Genomic DNA, 19,623 nt, shown 5'->3' on the forward strand with positions numbered 1-19,623 from the left:
AGTGGGCAATTTTGTCATAGAGGCCACACAAATAATTCATTATATCACCATTATAAGGGTCATAAGCTTCTGTTCTCAAAAGTCAAAAATAAAATATCCAGTTAACTATAAACCAGAGTCACCTGTGTATGCATGAACCATCTTAACACCTGATAAAGTTGATCTATCAACAGAGATTACCTTTCCCTGCTTTGAAACAGCCTCACTGTATGTGTCTGAAATGCATCATGATTTGGACAAATGAGGGAGCCTTTCATTCATTTCCCCTTTCAAGTGCACTCATTCCTTGGTGGTCTCCCCACACTTTTATTCCCAGGTCACTGGTCCTAAGCTCAGTGGAAGAAAAACCAAAGTTGGTTTTAATCCATCTTAAGAGATGCAACTAAGAGCACAAAATTTGCTACAATAGTAAGTATCTGCTAAGAACAGTAGCGGTTACCATTTTCAAAGGGCTGACTGTGCCAGGCACTGTACAAAGGCACATTACACCCATTACTTCACTTACTGGCAAAGCAGGTTCTTATAGGGCACTAATCACCATGCGTTTTTCATTAACACCACAGAAACAAAAGATGCAACACAGCATGGAATGGGAGGCTGCAGGGTCCCAAGTCACTAACTTCTTAGGATGTGGAGACTCAGAATGCAGCTCTGATGGAGAGAGTGATGAGCACACCTTCTAAGCACCTTGCTAGGTGACCAAAAGGTCTCTTCTCCCTCCAGGTTGCTGGATTCACAAAGCTGGTTACATTCCCTCCATCCTGCTTTGCTCACTTATTCCTACTCTCAAGGGAAAGGCAGAGAACAGCTAATGACTTAACAGGATGAGATGAAGAACTAAAAGCAAAACAGTAAACACTGTTGTGAAGCCTGAGGATGCACCTACCTCTCCTTCCTGACACTCCAACTGGTACATCCAAAAGTTTTCCATCTTTCTGGATGCTGTTTAGGCAGCTGAGCCAGCTCTAGCACATCCACTTGTGAGCTGAAGCTAACTCTTGACCTCAGTGTCCATTTGGTGGATTGTTTCCAGTGGTGTCAGGTGCCCAAGTCAATAATGCAACTGGTAACAGGAGAAGTGACCACCTCCTGGGGAGTCCAAAGCTCTGCATGAACCTCTCGGCGCCTAAGTGGTCGGGGCTCCTGTGCGTCATCACTGGTGGAGCATCATCAGGTGATGTTTCTGAGAAGAGCAGGCCTACCCCCTCTGGTAGCAGCACCTACTATTTCTGGGGAAAATAAACTCAGCTCTGAGGTGCTACCAGAAACTTTCACACACCCCAAACTCTGCTATGTTTATAGAACCTGTGAAGAAGCAAGCATCCAGCTCAGGAGGAAGGAAGGGGTAGGAGCAGAAAAAGGTTCTCTGGGGCCCTGCATCAGACTGTAGCTGGGCACATGGAGCCAGCTTAGAGAACTCTGGTCAACCAGTAGCAGGGCCTCAGGCAGGGGGCACAGGATGCTGAAGGGGACCCTTACCCCTCTTTGTGTTTACTGTCTCACGCTACAATACAAATAAGAGGGTTATGGCAAGCCAGTTACACAAAAAAGAGCTGTCTCAGTGTCAATATGATTTGAATTCAACCAACAGAGAATCCCAAATTGGGTTCAAGAGCCGAACCACAACAGCTGGTCTGGAATAGACAACAAGACTGTCAAGAAAAGCTCAGGCAGAACTGGATCAGATGGGGTTCATGGAAACCAAGACAGTAGTGAGGTGCTGAGAAGAAGAAGAGGCCAGAGGGAGACTCCCAGGGCTGCTGGGCCTCTTACTGATCCATGGCAATGGGAAGAATATTGATGGATGAGGCCACACTTCTTTCTCACCAAATTTTCTCTCTGACTTGCTGGCAGGTCTCTCTGAGTCCACCTGTTTATTTAATGTGTTTGTGATGGGGTCAAATGGTAGAAAAAAAAAGAGGTACAAAGAATCTGAACCAATTCATAGCTGGAAAATCTGCCTGTGCTACTTGGTTTCTTGTGCTGTGGACAAGCTCTACAGGCCAAAGTGGGAAACAGGCCAAGAGAGAGGGCTCCTTTGGGTATTCCCCCGTCTCTCCTCATTGTTCTTGTGTTTCTGATCACTCTTGCTGGCGGTCAGAGCTCACCTGCTATAGCTCGGGCCAGTCTGATGCAATTCCTATAGCTACCACTCAAGAAAGCCCTTTTAAAATAACATCGTTGGACATATTCCTTCCTAGTTGACAGCACTGGGCATCTCATGAAACAATTTTTCTTTCCATTAATAATTTAAAAGAGAGAAAATCTTTGGATCTTGACTCTCAAATGTCTAGACTGAACACTCCCTTCCATTTAACTCTCCCTTGCTCACAGCAAAGCTGTATTCCTATCATCACTCTTGAAAACTGCTTTGGTTTGGATTCAGGAGTCACTCAGGTGATGGCCACTTGAGGCCACTGGAGTCTTTATGGCTACTGTGGAAAGACTGTAAGTTTCCCAGTTATTAGCTGAGAGTGACCAGTTCACATAAGACTTAAAATCACCAGACTACAAGAATATAAAAGAAACAACTGCTCGACCTTCTGGAAAGGTATAGAAAGCTTCTACACATAGCACCCTACTGGCATAACAGATTCAGAATTCTTCCCCTGGCTGCTTTGTTTTCATTTTTCCTTTCCTTTAATGTTCATTCTGCACCTGAAGCCTACTTAATTATTCACCACCACCTTCTCCATGCCTCATCAATAATGGATAACATCTGTGATGGTAAAATTCAGTAGCAAGAAGGAAGCTGAGAAAGGAACATTAAGGAGAAGATCCACAGCCGAGGGAGAGATCAGGGCGCCAAAACAGCCAGCCTCAAGGCCTGTTCTCTCCTGAATGGCCCCCGCAGCACCAGCAATACTCCTTAATCCTGGGCTTGCCACTTTTTTTTTTTTTTTTTTAATATCTCAACACACAAATAAACAATAATATTTGTACAACATACTGGGTCAACTGGAGCCCCAGATGAGGCTGCACAGGGTTGAAGGCCTGGTGGCCTAAGTCACCTCTAACCCCAAAGTCCAGGGAGATCACCAGCACCCTGGTTGAGAAGCTGCCATAACTATGAGTTTTTACAGCAGACTTTCTGGTCTCTGGTGGCCCCTTGAGAACAATTCATCATGGACATACTTGTTCTTTTGGGACAGTGCCTCCTCTTTTTCAATTCCACAGCTCTCCCTAGTCCCAGCATTCTCTGGTAGCCACCTGCCCCACTTCTGTGCTGGCTTATACACACCTTCCCCTTTACACCACTTTGGCTTCATTCTCCATCAGTCACTTTGGGACCTGCAGACCTGCCTACCTGTCAACCAGGTGACAGAACACATACAGCTTGGGAGCTGGAAACGGCTGGCAGGGGTGGAAGACAAGGCCGGAAGGTGTTGAACCCAGCAGTTCTTTGCTGGCACAAGCTAATGAGAGATACAAAATATGGGAGGCAGTCTTCTCAGATGGCCCCCCAAGATCTCCACCTCCTTGTATGTAGACCCTTGCATAACCCCCTCCTGGGTGAGGAAGCATGGGTCAGTTATCAGTTAAAGCGCTAAAATACGGCAAAAGCGAAGGATGTTGCCCTGCAGCTGAGTGAAAAGGACTGTGACTTCCATCTTGTCATCAGACTCGGGCCTCCTTGGCTTGCATACTTTATTAAGCAAGCTGTGGGATAGGGCCCACATGGCAAAGAAGATGGCTCTGGCCAATAATCAGTGGGGAATGAAGCTGTCATCCAATAGCCCGAGAGGAGCTGGATCCTGCCAATAAGTCTGTGCACTTGAGAGATCTTTCCCTACAAAAGCCTTAAGATGACATTGAGCCACCTAACACCTCAACTGCAACCTCTGGAGACCCTAAAGAAGAGAGACTGAGATAATCAGTGTGGTTTGCTTTATGCTGGTACGTTTTGGGGCAGTTTGTTATATGACAGCAGATAATTAAGGCATGAAATAAGCATTCATATGAAAACCTCAAGAACAGAGGAGGCCTAGTGGTCTTGCTGCAACTCCAGGAAGGACTAGCCTGGACTGCATAGGCAGAGCCTCTGCCTGACACTGCTGTACTCCTAGGGTCTTGCACAATGCCTTATGGGAAAGTTAAAAAAATATTGGTATGAATACATCATAAGATGAACTTGCAATTTATGTATAGGGACAATAGCTATGATTCTAGTTATCTGGAAGAATGAGAAACGTTGTAGCTTTGTGGTCAGGCACTAGTTCTCATATAGCAGGTGCTCAAACTCAAAGTGATTGAGCTCAACTCAATAGCTTTGTGGTTCTTTGCACGGCATATGCATATCTCTGATTCCATTCACTTGTCTAAGGAGTGGCTTCCCATCCTTTTTGGAGGTTTACTTGGCAGAATACACAGGGCCCATTTCTGCTGTCCTGGCAGAAGATCCTGTGGTTCTAAGGTTATGCTTCTTCATAAGCTTCTGAGATAGTGAACTAGAAGGTCTGTCTGCCCGCTTTTTCTAAGCAGTTTGAACATATAAGAGAACAAAGTTAGTTTTAGAACCAGTGCTGGGTTGTATATTTTTTCATAGCATGTCAAGAGAACAATCTGAGGTACAAATGCTTGGGGTCTAGTCCTTTTTAGGCCACAAATACTCACAGAATGGAGTTGACTATTGTCATATCCTCCTCCCCTTTCCTAAGAATACATCACATTTCAGTTAGGAACTGATCCACTTGGGGAAATCAAGTTCCAACAGGATACACACACACCCTCAATTCTGTCTATCAGACTTCAGATCCCATTTCCACCCCACCTTTGCTATCTAGATCCTGGAAAAGTTCTGGCAGGCCGGAACTCCACAAGCAGGTGAAGACCCACAAGAGGAAACCTCTCAGTTCAGAAAACCTTAACAGGAAGGCTTTACAAAAATGGAATCCTCAGGCAGCAAGGCAGTTCTTTTCAGCTGCCCTTGTAAGCTTGACAACATGACCACTGAGGTCAACAGGATAAGAAGCTGCTAATAAGTCTTAATGAATTAGCACGTGTACTTGACCTTGGTCAACAGTCTCCTAGCAACAGTAAAAAGAAAAGAAAAATCCATGTTGGCTGCATACTGAATTCAGGGCAGGGACGGAGTAACATCAAGGAATCCAAGGCTCCAGATGAAGCCAGGGTTTTGCTCCACTTTCCTTACATCATCTTTCTCAAAATTAAAATAAAAAATTCAGGTACAAAAGTGCACATGATCAGGGCAGGTGTTAACATCACGCCCTCAGTTTCCATGATTTTGAGGCTGATTCCCTTTCTCTTAGCAAGAGAGTGGCTCGTTTCTGACTGAGAAGTGTTAGTGCTGATTTCCTGCTTCCAGTTTTTTCTGGGTTGGTCTCTGGAATGGGGAGTAAGATGCCAGTAAAAGGTAAATGTTTTCTGAAGGGGGTTGTACGTTGCCATCACCACTAGCTAGCAGGTAAGTTTGATCTAATCAGACTAGCCCTGAACTAAAAGGCTGGAGATGGTTCCTTAAGGAGGAAGCCAGAAACCAGGGTCATCAGAATGAATGACCAGGACAGGCAGCATAATAAGAACCTGAGTGCCAGGGACAGCAGAGGGGAAGCCTAGCCCAGAGAAAGTAAGAACACTAAGGACACTCCTAATTCAGTTTGCCACTGACCAACCCTGAATGGTATGTGAGCTTTGATTCCTCAGGCAACTCACACACCAAACTTGTGATTCTTATTTCACATTTCCATAGAGGACTTAACAGCTGCGAAGCCATTTTCTCTCGTAATTATCCTGAGACAGAAATCCAATAACACGTTTTACTGTTGAGGAAACTGAAACCCAAGAGGAAGGCAGGTAACCAACTCAAGGCAAAATTATAGCAGGTCAACTACAAAGCAAAGATTTACATGTGAGGACACTGGGCATCACATTAGTGCCATCTGTTCTGAGAGAGGTGTCAGAATAGGAGGGAACACTGGCTTTTCACCCAGTAAACTGACAACGAAATAGAGGCTACAGGCTAATGCTTGTGAAAAAAATGGAAAATAAGATACTAAAGAATAAAGTTAAACTATAGCTCACAGGTTAAGTCAGTAGTTATTTTGACTGGATCTCAGAAATACGTATGCCAATGCCCAACCTCCAGAGATTCAGATAGGGAAGTTGGAATCCTGGAATCTACTTGTGGATGGAGGCCTTGACTTTATGGACCTGAACTGGACAGAGGGGAGTCATTGTGGGATGGACACCAGTCTGGAAAGCAGAAGTGGCTCTGGCATGTTTTACTTTAAATATGATCATGTTTATAGACAAATTACATTTCCTAATTACCCCAGGTCACAAGAAGTCTATTCTCAGCTATTCCATCTGGGGAAACAGAGGCCAAAATGCTCAGTCTGGTCCCAAATCTCCTTCAACCTATCCTTAGGCATTATTTATTTTTTTGGTGTCCCACTGGCAGTGTTTGACCCACTAAAGAGGTAAGCTAGGCACACCAAGTGGGAGCTGAGGGCCTTTTGTCTCAGTGTGGGAAACAGCAGGAGAAAACCTGCCTGCTGGACTTGGGAAAGTGAGGGGGTCTTTGTCTAATCCAAATGACATCCTCTCTTATGACTGCTCTCAAGAAAGGGGTCAGCAAAAACTGTTTTTTTAAAAATGGATTGAGAAACTCATTTTGCATTAAGAACATGTTGCCAATTATACTGGTAAGGGGAGCATTTTTCATAAAGACCATGTGCATAGACAAATCACATTTCATCATTCTGCAGGACTAAACGGACCCTAGGATTTAATTGGTTACATAAGGAACTGAATGGTCTATGATACAGTTGTTCCTCTCCCTGCATCTGCTCTTCCTCCTGATGGAGTCCCAATCCACATCACAGGAAATATCCCAAGTGTCCAGTTGAGGAAGAGGACACAATTTTTCTGAAGATTCCTGGGCAATTTCTTGAGCCTCCATTTATTAAGTGAGCATGTCAGACACCTAAACTGTGGCTGTGTGTGCTGAAAATCTAACTGGAAAGTGATAAAATTCTCTCTGGCTAAACTGTTCATTTCCTTCCCTGTTGCTTGTCATATTGTTTCTTGGCACAGTTTCACATGTATATTGTCTGGTGAGACAATCCATTAAAAGTTGAGAAAGATTCCTCTTGGGAGTATGGTCAGGCAAAGAGAAAAAATTGGAGCTTTGATCTTTCCCCCACTTTTTTTTTTTTTTTAATTCCATGAAGCACAAAGTCATTGGAGAGCTTGCCCTCTGGTGTGCAGATCACTGGACAAGTTCTGCTCTGGTGATTCAGATATGGCAATGGTCTGAGGATAGGAGGGAGATACCTGAGAGGCAAGAGGGTTTGTCTGGCACTGTGCTGACAGGTGAAACTCCAAAGGTGAGTTAAGGTCATTGGAAATAATACTTTAAATCTAGGAGAGAGCAAAAAGGCAAATATCCTCCTATCACCTCTTGTTCACGATTAAAGTAAATCGCTTGCTCTTCAAATGGGATTTCAAGGTCAAGTCTCTTTATTTTGAAAATGCAGCTGTAAGATCATTACATCTTTAAAACAGTTGCCCTGTTACCTCAGGTCTTCATAGCTCATAGAAAAATGGCTCATTTTGGTTACTGCTATTGACAACTATGTTTCACTATATAGAGCATTATGCTCCACTGGTGGTGATGTGACAACTTTACGGTGGGTTCCAAGTTGTAGAATAGGCTGTAAAATCTACCCTGGTAAAAGGCAGCTCTCAAAAACATTTCACTTTTAAAGTAAAGACCATTAACCTGCATAATTATTCAAGTCTGCAGAGAATCAGTTCATCTATACTTGACCTCAGTCCACTTTACTCTCAGTGGTTTGTATGCCTGCTGCTAGCCTTCCCACGAAGGTTCTGTGGTTTCCGAAGGCCAAGCACACAAGCAAGCCCATGGCTTCAAAACACTTCAGGTTTTTTATTGTCTAGGTGCAAATCCATTTCCCAATTCCTGTTCTTCACCTTAAGTGACATAGCTCTGCCTTGACCTATTTTTAAAATTTCTTTTCTCTTTCTTATGCATGTAATATAAATCAAGTGAGTGTGCACACTTAATAGAAACACTACATGAAATTAAAATGGAAAACTCAGCACACTTGTCTTATCTTAACACAGTTAATAAAGCAGTCCTTTTATATAAATGATACACACAAAACACAGAACCACTTGGTTTTCCCTATTTCAAGAAAACAGTAAAATGAGATTATCTCTGTATGGTGAGTGATCTGTTTAATGATTTCAACTCTTTTAGTTTTGTAATTTAAGGCAAAGAAATACAAAAATACAGTTTTATAAAACAAATAATGCTATACAGCTTATGGAAAAATCAAAGTACTTTGCCACTCCCCACTCCCAATGCTTCTAGCACTTTCTTCTGATATTTACTTCCATGCTCCTAAGTAGCATGTTTACAGTGTCTTGTTTTCATTTTTCAATTTTAGACATTATTTCTTGGCTTCTACTATACATTATTACAATCTATCTCTTTCATGCTACATATTTCCTCATCTTCTCATTATGATTTTTGGTTAATCTATATTCAGTGTTTGCATTCTGAAGATTACATCTATGCTTTTCCCAACTGAGCCACATGTAGACTATTCTGCATTTCTTTTGTGATAATTGTTTTTAGTGAGGTAAATAATTGTTTTTCAACTTGCTTAGTCTTCTATGTGCTGATCAATCATTTATACCAAACTCTTCTAAAATCGTTTGTAACTCCTGTCAGTCCACACATATCAGGAAGTATCTGTTCCATTCTTTTTAGAGACTTCCAGAAAGGCTGCTACTGTGGCCTTCTACACAGACCTCACCCTGGGGTCTCCTTTCCCAACACCTGTGTGTTTCCTTTGCATTGCTCCTTGTTTCCTGCATCTCCTAGCTCTTTTCTTGGCTAATACTCTCAGTTGGGGAGAGCAACCCTCTACTAGTTTCCTGAGAAAGGTTACAGAATATACTAATCTGGGACCCAGCATGTCTGGAAACCTCTTTCTTCTACCTTCATGATGACTGGAAATTAGACCTTGGGAAGGTCTCTCAGTTTCCCACGTGGCTTTGGAGGAAGTCCATCGTCATTGTGATTCCTGATCACAGAACTTGTTTTTACTTCTCTGAAAGCCTTCTTAGGGTCTTCCCTTTCTTCCTTCTGTTCTAATATTACTGTGGGTCTTTCCTATTTCTTTGTTCTAGTCAGATATCCAGGTTGGCATGTTGCTTGGCTCTAGGAAAGTCTTAATGTCCCCTCTGTTTAACCTGTTTCTACTACTTTTCATCTTTTGCCTTAACTATTCTACTGCCTTGAAGATTTCAATTTTGTCTTCTAACATAAGTTCTCTTTTTAATGTTAAACATTTGCTGCCACATTTTTTAGTTTAAGACTTCCCTTTTCTAAAAAAGAGTTTTTAAAAGATGGCACTATCCTCTAATTTAATGGCTCCCTTGGCTTGTCCTACCTTTGAGGAGATTGATTATAAAAGATTTATAGTCCTTGCATGCTCTGAGAACTGCGTTTATTTCTCCAAGTGCCTTTTTCCATTTGCTTTTTTTCATGTCTTTATCTTCATGTTAAAAGATATTCTTTAAATATCTGATGATCCTTGGCTGTCCATTCATCTTTAAGAGTGAGTCCCCAAAAACCTATTGGAAGATCCATTAGTCACTGTGGGGAGATCTGGTGGGGATCCAAATGGTCAGGAAACCCCAGACATCAGCATCCATCTCTGCAGGGACCTTCTCTTGGGCCTGTTTCCCCAGAGAGGAGTACTCTAATTTGCTGGGGGCTCAAAGTGGGTGGTTCTAAGCATGATAACTAAGAATTCTATGACATTCCTGCAGTCCTACTGCAAAGCCCTATGTTCTCCAAGACACCTCATCCCACTTTCAGCTGTGGCTGGCATCTCCAGTATCATGCTCCTCTTGCTTACCCTTTCCTTACAGAAGTCACAGAGCTGTCTCTCTGTGGGGAGTTGAGACGGGGAGACCCCTGGCTGGAGAAGACATGGGGAAGTCTACTGCCTCCCATGACTGCCTTTCAAAAAAATAATCCTCTTGTCTTTTCAGCCACATCCCCATAGTCATGCCATCTTAGATATCTGCTATTTCAAAGATTCCTGAGCCTTTCTGGGGAGTCTACAGTACAAATCCTCACAATCACTTGGTAGAATAGAAGAAACAGAAACCTCATCTTGCATTATGCAGGACTGACCAGGCTACTACACCATGGTAACGAACTGCCCCCCACCCTCCCAAATCCCTTTGGCTTGAAACAACAAAAGTTGCTTCCTCTCACGGTACATGTCTCACAGAGCTGAGGCCCGTTCCTGCGGTCAGGCAGGACACCCACAGAACCTGAGCTATGCTAGCAGAGGTGCACCTGCCACCTTGTGACACAACCATCTCAACAAGAGACTCCCAAGTTTGTTGCCGCTAGAGAAGAAAACATGATCTTAGCTGTTCCTGCCTGGAAACAACACACGTCGGGGCTCACATGTCGCTGGATTCGCAGTGGAATTTCAGGAAACAGGTTGTTTTTCATAGCATAGATTTCTTTTTTTTCAATGTTCAGAAAACAATTATTTCCATTCAGTGCCAAACAGCCACAAGTTCAATAACTCTTGTGGATGAGCAATCCTATCTTCACATTCTGTATGCCCCCTCAAATTTTCCAGGGGATGAAGAAGAACAAGCGTCTCTATATTTGAAAGGAGAACAGGAAATGCTGGGCATACTAACATGTCCAGCACAGTCAGTTACCAAAATTACTAACGTTTTTATTGTTTTATTTTGTTTCCTTTTTTTCTTTTTCTTACTTTACCATCACTTTTAGTATAGTTTTAGGAAGAAGCAGAGATAAGTATCATTTCATTCTGCACAACATGTCACTCACTGTAGCCTTAATCTCCAACATACAAAGTGTGCTTGCTAACATCAATCTTTGGCTCTACCTTGATTGTCCTTACTCAGAATGACTGTGTTGCCTGTAGAGAGATCAGCAGGCAGGGAACTTTTCAGAATGGGTCATTCATTATCAATATGTTTCAGGAAGTGGGTTGTTCTTCAAAGCATAGAATTTTTTTCAGACTTTCAGAAAATTATTTCCATTCGGTGCTGAACATCTACAAGTTCAATAACTTCTCATTCTGTATGACTCACCAGCAAACAAATGCCAGTCAGCTCCATGTGTAAAGGGCTGAAGTTCAGAGGGAACGAAAAGTAGTGTTAAAAGCAGACTTGACTTTTGGCAATTCTCTCTGGTGAGTGGTAATAAAGGTGTTCTTAATTTCCTTCTGTTTGCTCCATTGTAGTTTCTAATCTTGCCATTCTGAGAAAGCACAGCTTTTGCAACAAGAATTCTATGGTCACTTCTCCAGGTCTGCTGACCGTGTCCACTGTGGGACAGCCGTTTTGTTAAAATTTTATCTGTGCTAATAATGATTGATTTAAAACTCAAGTCTACAGACCTTACATGGGATAACTGCCCCAATAATAACCTTCCTCCCCTTGGAATGAGTCTCAAATTTTCACAGAATCAAGAACCTCAGGGAGAATTTATAAAACAAAACAAAACAAAACAACAAGAAAACCAGATCACTGGGCTCCATCTCAGGTGTTCCGGTTTGGAAAGGAAGGGCAGTAACTTCCATTTTAAGAAGAACCTTAAAAGCATCAGATTACGCTGCTTTTCATGACACCTTTCTATTTTCTACAGCAGCTTGCACTGAAGGAGCATTCAGTAAATATTTTTTTGGATGCTGAGGTGGAATAATACCATCAAAGGGGTAGCAAATGAAGGTCCTTCTTTTAAATATGGAAGGCCAGGTGAAATACAACCCACAGATTCAAATGGCTTAAAAATGACTTGCGGAATATTTTAAAATTCAAGTTTAAGCCCAAGTTTTGCTTCATATTAACTATTCATAACCCAGGGAACCCACGCACCAATTTCTTAGCATCAAGTTGAATTTCTGATAGTATGGGTTCCTAAAGCATCATTCAACATTTTTTTAAATTAATTCTGCTTGGAATAAAACATCATGCAAGACAGTGAAGTTGTTTTCCTAGATCAAATGAATAAAAACTGTCTCATGTCCTACACTGGCTGTGCTGGAAACTCAGCATGAAGCTCCTGGGATCACATGGTTAAGGAGGTCACTTCAAGGAGTTGGTGCAACTGAGGAGGCTAGCACCTGGACCAAATGTTTCTGCAGCTTCTCTGATGGTTTTCAAGTTTCTAAAGGGATGTGCAACCCAGCCTCTTGCCAGCTCCTTACTATTGAAAATCTGCTCAATTTCCACCTCATTTGCAAAACGCTTGCTGCAATCCCTCCTAGCTGTGAGAAACTCGAAGACAGTTGGAGGTCAAGGAGAATGCTCCATGTGAGCACACCTGTTTTTAACGGACTCAGCAGCCTACAAAACAGAGGAGAGATTCCAGGCATTTCTGAACTGACCCAATGCTGCCCCCTGGCTGGGGAGGATGCAGTTCCCTGCCCTATCCATTTCCAACCTTACAAGGTGCTAGATTAGCAATCAGCTGGACAGCAAACACTGACTTGAATGATGCTGCTTTAGCCTGCACAAACCTTTACATATTAGAAAAAAATGAACATAATAATGTTCACAACAAAACAATAGTTTTTTCACTCCAAAGGATATACAGAGAAACAGCCTGGTACAATTATAAATGCAGAATTAAATGAACACACACCTGCACACACACACCTGCAGAAAACCCTGGCAGGAAAGGACTCAGAAGGATTTCCATGATTTCCTCCAAAGAGGCCACAATGCCCGACCTGAATCTTTAAAGGATAGCTTTAAGGTAGTGGTTCTCCAGTTGTGGTCCTGGGATCAGCAGCAGCATCTGGGACCTTTTTAGTGACACTGCTGATATTTAGTTGAGAGCTCTGCCTAGAAAATAAGGAAGATTAAGACCTGCCTCCCCTTCCCCCATTGTGAATTCTGGGAAACAGCTTACAGCAAAGAAACTGCCTTCCCTAAATGACTTGGACAAGACTCTCAGATGGCCCCTGTTGCACATGACAAGGCCAGGCACAGACTCTCCAAACTTCCATTCTTTGTCTCATAAATGATTACCTGAAATGCTGATTAATCAGAATAAAATGCTTGTTAACCTAAACTTGGTCAAGAATCTCTCCCTTCCTCAGGTGCCTCAACTTGGGCCAGCATAAACCCCTCCCCCAAATGGTCTGGTGGCAGGTTAAAATTATTCTCTGATCTACATTTAGTTAAGCCACCCTTCCATCCCACTCTCTCACACCTTGTTCTTTCTAGCCTTATTCTTCCCTGTAAAACCAAACCCTTTGGTCTTATCCTAGAAAGGTTTGCAGATGTTAAGGTTCTTCTACTGCCCCATCCCTAATTCCCTTTCTCTCCTTTGCAATAATCCTTTCCAATAAAATTTCTCTTTACTCAATCCGGGATTGATTTTTATTTGTTATTAGGAATACAAAGTCTTGGGCCCATTCCAGAACTTCTGAATTAGCAGTGGGCAGTGGGGGGCATATATCCAGGAATCTTGATTCTCAACAAGTCCTTCAGGTACGGTTTGGAAACCACTGATTTACAGCAATCCCACTGTAGGTCGGATAAGTGCCTGGAACCCCAACTCCCTAACGGTGTTGCTTCACTGACCAGAGCTTGCGTGCAAGCTGTTTGAGGCTTACCATGGAAAGATTCTTAGCCCATAACCCATAGCCTCAGCGCATAGCTCTATGACCTTGTTTCCCCATGAAGTTCAAGGCCACAGAGCTCCCTCTCCCCCCCGAGTCGCACGTGGAGCTGAGACAGCCTGAACCCTCACAGACTTACATCTCCATCCACTGGCCTCTGGTCGTCACAGTCCCTGGTGGGGCTAATGTCCTGGCGCATCACCCAGATGGGCTCTTTGGGTTCGTCAGGGGTGTAAGGCGAACGGATGGTCCTGGTTTTCACCTCCTCGATGGCCTCCTTGATGTCCTTGATGGCCAGAGAGATGGCATCCCTCTTCTCCTTGCTGTACCGCTGTCCCGCCTCGCCGCTGCCCCCGGTGCCCGCTGCCCGCTGCTGCCCGACTGGTGCCTGCAGCCCAGGGCTGTCGGGACGGCCCCCACCGGGAGTAGGGGCGCGCTCCAGGTCCTGCTCGGCCTCGGGCATGTCCTCAGACGCCTTGTCAAGGCTCTGCGAGCTCATGCTCTGCTTGACCTCGGCCACGATCTGATCGATGTCCTCCTCCTGCTCGTAACTGTCCATGCGCGGGTAGGGCGCGAACTCAGCCTCCTTCTCAGGGCTGTCGGACTCACCGTCGGAGCGCTCATCGTAATGATGCAGCCGCGCGCCCAGGGCCTCCTGGCGGTACGCGGCAGCTTCATCGCGCTCCTGCTCATAGAGCCGCAGGCCGTCGCGCGCGTCCAGTTCAGGCGCGTCCCCGATCTCCTCGTACACGTGCTCCTGCAGACCGCCGTAGTCGGCGTAGGGCTCGGCGTACGGCTCGTCCTCGCCGCGGTGGAAGAGCCGGTGCGTGTAGACGTAGCCTGAGTAGGCCGCGTTCATGGCCTCCTCGTGCTCCAGCGAGTGAAAGTGCAGGTGGTTGGGCAGCGCGCGGCGGTGCGTGGCCTCGGCGTGCTCGGCCTCCGCCTGCTCCGTGTACTCCTCCGCCTCGGGCCGGTACTGCACAGCGTACGCGCTCTCATCCTCGGGGTCTTGCGCGCGCTCCGCATCGTAGCCGTCGCGGGCCGCAGCGATCACATCGCCCTCGGCAGTGTCGGTGTGATTGTGGAAGCCACTCTCAGTGCTGGCGGAGCGCGCCAGGCACTCACCGCGCTCCTCCTCCTCCTGCTGTCCAAGCTGTGCGCGGAGGTCCTCGACCACACGCCCGCGCGGGTGACGGCCCGCATAGTGCTGCTGCTGCTGTGGCGGCGGCTGCTGCTCCTCCTCCACTTCAGGGTGCTCCAGGTCGGCCTCCACTGACTCGTTGACCTCCCCTCCTGCCGCCTCGTCGGTCACCTCCACCTCCGCGGAGCCCTCCAAGTGGTTCATGGTGGGCGTCGGGGATGGCTGGGAGAGAGGCTGGGCCTGCTCACTGTGCTCTCATTTTGCTGCAAGGGGCTGGAAAAACAAGAAGGGGAGAGGCTGTCACGTGGTTCAAATAGTAGTTTTGAACTGAGCAAAAAGATAACCGTAAAAGCAGCTGCTATTGATCCCTTCTGAATGTGGGTCAATTAAAAAATGATTGCACATTTAAGTTCAGTCTGACACGACGTAGCTCATTTTCTTCATAGCACACACCATAATTTGTAATTACATATCTACTTTTTTAAATTGCTTACTGGCGTTCTCCCTTCTCCACCCCTCAGACTGGAGCCTCATGAACGTTTTGTTCTCGTGCGTAGTATTCAGGTTCCATTTCTGATGTATATGAATAAAGAGTACTACTAAATTGAATGGGCCAATTGACACATTTTCCATCTGCTGAAAGATAAATCTCTCTAAATTAAGCTAGGATCCTGGGTGCTTTAGAAGCAATTCTTTAAATTTCAAGTAAAAATAATCTTTAAATCTTTTTGAAGCTTTGGCTGTCAATACAATTCTGAGGGACGTTATCAACCATCAATGGGGTTCCATCCTGGCTGTTATTACTGACTGTCATTTCGGGCAATTTGCTTAGTTTTCTGGACCTCAAGGATGAGAGTGGACTCATTTCCTGAATGCAAGATTTTAACTGCTATTGCACAGGGAAAAAGGACTCCATGGTACAATAAGTTTGGGAAGCACTGAGTTACAGTTGACTTATCATTGTGAATATTCAAGGGAAGATAAGAAATACAGGTTTCCCTGACTTATTTGACCGGGAAACATGTTTTCTTCTAGAGCCGGAGTTGTATCAAATTCACTTACAGAAATATTAACTAGCTGGTTTTCAATACTTCCCCCATAAACTCCAAATCTAAAATTCTAGGGGCTTATGAATTGTCCTTATAGCTGGAACTAGATTACATGGATAATTTTTAGAAAGTATGGGAAGTTATCTTTATTAGTTCTAGAGAAACTTGAAGCTATAGACATAGATTTGGGTCTGCTCTGACCTCTGTTTTTATCATAAAATAGTTTAACAGCATAATTTGTGTACTGAAAACAGACACAGAAATGTAAAGAATAAAAACAGAAACAAAAAGCAAAAACAACAAAACTAACCAATTAACCAACTAAAAAATTCAGGCAAAATCCTTAGGATTTTGAGGGATTTATGATAAATGGTTGAACAAAATATATGAATTTCTCTCATATGTTCTTTTGAAGAGTTCATTTTACAAATGACACACAGGAAGTGAACTCCTAAGTATAATAGCAGACAACTCCAGGAAAACCAGGGATCTGATTGACTGTAATATTGACATGCATTATATTCCATTCAATTACCCACCATAACCATAACAGTTTCCTTTAGACATTCCTGACAAACCAAGTAGAATAGCAGGTCATTTGGAAACTACCAAGTCCACCTTGAAGCAGAAGTATCATATTTCCCCCCATTCTTTGATGGATCCACCTCTAACTGATACTCACTAAAAGAAAACAATCATGGTTTACCAAAGATGAACAATCTTTAGTGCTTCTGTACTCAAAAGAGAATTCCACTTCAAATTATTCTCAGCCTGTTTTGAAAAATTGTGACTTCCTCTCATTAATCCCTGAAAATAGTGACTGTACCTTAAGTGTAAAAAGTTTCCCAATAACAGCTATGCATTGCCGTTCAAACCTTGATAAATAATGCCCTGAACAAGAGGGTCACTTGCTTAAGTGGTCTCCACAGGATTATGGAAAATGCAAAACACTGAATTCAGTGCAACACATGGATAAGAACAGTGTAACTCAGTTTCCTTTATAAGAATTCTAGAAAAGACGACAGATACAAACTGCTTTAAAGGTACACTTACATTAGTGTACAGATCTGAGTTTGATGAACACATGACAGATGTTCACAGAGAAGGATATTGAACATACCACCAGCTTCTCTGGGTCCTTTAACTCTAAGGTTTCTCAACTGTGCATGGCCAATGATGGAATACACTAACAAACAGTCAAAGCAGCTGAATGGCTAACAGTTCATAATAAGCACATGCAGAAGTGACCAAACCACTTTCTGCAGTGAAAATGGCTTTTTCTTCTATTGATGTAAGTATTAAAAAGAAATTTTATTGTATTCTGGGTTAAAATCATATATGACCAGCTATCACTGCCTTCTCATAAATCACATATTGGTTCAAAGGAAATGAAATTTCCATGCATGTGCAATAATAAATCATGATAAAAAAGTCTTTGGAGGGAAAATACTGTTAGAATAATGCACCTTTGGTACAGTGCAGCTCTCTGTTCACTAGGAACATTCTCTTCATTTCCCTATCTCCAAATCTCAAGGGAATATTTGTGCATAAAATGTCTGTATTTCAGTCACCATCATGATTTCAAGAGTATAGTGTGAGTTGTGGCATTGCAATACATCAATGAATAACAGACATTGAACTGAGAGATTTCCCTAGGACAAAGCAACTGGCAATGTTTAAGGAAGGTGCTGGAGTTCACGGTTACTTCCATTACTAGCTGAGGAGAGGACTATTCTCTGTACTGTTGCAACTTTGGAAGTGGCATTTATTAAAAACAAACAAACAAACAAAAAACCAGACTTTTTAAAGAATCCCAGGTTATTGTGGGAATACATTTTAGTATAATATTTTTGAAAAGCAGTTTGTCAAAATGAATTAGTCTTCCAAAAGTAATATACCTTGTGCCCTAGTAATTCCACTCATAGTCTAAGAGAAAATGCTGAGATAAATGCTTCTCACAGTATTTATTTTAGGAGCAAAAATTATAGTGCCTAACTATTAAGCACTAACATTTATAAAGTACTTTCATTAAGTACAGTGCTAAGCATTTTAGCATCATACATTGATCATGATGAACATCTATTTCCCCAACCTGGCCCCCATTCTGTATTTCCTCTATTAGCCAATGGCACCACCAGCCACCCATAGGATCCTTGTTTTCACTCAGCTGATGGGTGAGTCATTGCCTTAGTAACTCTCAGTCTGTCCTCATTACTGCTCCCTTGCCTTGGTCTGTCTTGTGTACACAGAATTTCATTCACTGATTTCTCAGCCCCCTCCAGCTCATCTTCTCCCTGCCAGTCTGATGATCTTTCTAGAATACAATCTGAATCCATAACCATACTGTGCAAATGCTTCAGTGATTCCTCTCCAGTGCACAGTTCAAGTGCTTAGCTAAGTGTGCACCAGGTGCTATTAGGCACTTGCTGCCGAACAATTCATTGCTCACATTAGCCTGATGAAGACAATATGTCATCTTGACTCTTTTGCAAATGATGAAACAGAGGAACAGGGAATGAAGTTATTGCCTGGGTCACACACCTGACGAGGAATGGCACTGGTGTTTGAGACCTGTTCTCTGACTCTGGGGTATGGGTTCTTGAGTCACAGTCCTGGCAAAACAAGGCCTTGGCCTGCTTCCCTCTTCCAACCCCATCTCCGAGGTTCACCCTGCACTGTTTCCGACAGCCCAAAGTCCCAGCGCTGGTGCTGCCTTGCCTGTTCTTAGGATATTTCCCACCCATAACATTTCTTGGTGAACTTTTCTTATCTTCCTGGAGCCAGTTCATACTTGATGAGTGTATGTTAGGTGCTAGTCTTCATGCCATGTCCTGGGCACTATGGCAAAACAGTGGCCAAGCCAGTCGAGGCTTCCCTGCTCTCTGAAAGCCCCCTTCTCATGCATGGGAAAGGGTGGAGGCAAAGAACAGGGAACAGGCAATAATTGTGTGAGGCAGTAAACAAAATAACTTCCCAGTGAAGTATTTTGTGAAGGAAATACAATATTGGCATAGGAAGTGACTGAGAAGGTGTACAATGATATTGGCCAGAAGAGGTGATACTTAGCTGAGGTCTGAATGATCAAGAAAGAGGGTGTCTTATAAAGATCTGAGGGCAAGGGCTTTGGGGTGAGAAAGTGCTTGCTGTGCTCAAGGACAGAAATGATATCTATGGGCAGATGAGGAACAAATAAGGGACAGTGTAGCAGGAGATGAAGATGAAGAGACGGGAAAGGGTTGAGTCAGGCAGAATCTGGCACAACATGGTTAAGGGTGCGATTGTATCTCAAGGGTAGTGGCATCCTACTGGGGATTTTAGGCAAAGGAGTGAGAAGGCCTGTCCCCACTGTCCTTACCTACCTGTCCGTTTGTGTGTGTGTGTGTCTCTGTCCCGTCATTCTGGGCGATAACTGTTTATAAAGATGAAGTCCTTGGGATAAGAGGTCTTGTTACGCATTTTTCATTCCTATCATGGAGGATATGTGAAGATATACAGGTGGTGCTAAGTGAACTTTAAGTGATTCAAGAGGAAAAAAAAATCTTTATCCACTTGCCCTCCCAACCAATAACTAGGGAATGATCGGTCTTTGGAGAAGAACTTCTTCTTTCCATCTTGAATCTTTGCTGCCCTTATCCACCTATGAACCTTCCTTCACCTCCTTCTGATGTTTAAGGACCCAAAGAATGCTAGCGATTCAACATTCTCCTGCTTTTGAGTGTGTGGATCAATCTGGCCTTTATTGGACATA

At 43.6% G+C, this 19,623-nt stretch overlaps 1 protein-coding gene across 5 annotated transcripts in view; it reads right to left on the reverse strand.

Annotated features, from left to right (window-relative positions):
• Positions 1-19,623, reverse strand: part of Apba1 (amyloid beta precursor protein binding family A member 1) — a 203,184-nt gene that overhangs the window by 54,539 nt on the left and 129,022 nt on the right. For all 5 annotated transcript variants that reach the window (XM_047525011.1, XM_047525013.1, XM_047525009.1 and 2 more), the window contains one exon: positions 13,825-15,099. In XM_047525011.1, coding sequence (XP_047380967.1) covers positions 13,825-15,030 — 1,206 coding nt within the window. In that variant the 5' untranslated portion in view covers positions 15,031-15,099. The remainder of the gene's footprint in view (positions 1-13,824; positions 15,100-19,623) is intronic.

Source organism: Sciurus carolinensis, chromosome 14 (genome assembly GCF_902686445.1).
Source record: "Sciurus carolinensis chromosome 14, mSciCar1.2, whole genome shotgun sequence".
In the NCBI taxonomy this organism is placed as follows: domain Eukaryota; kingdom Metazoa; phylum Chordata; class Mammalia; order Rodentia; family Sciuridae; genus Sciurus; species Sciurus carolinensis.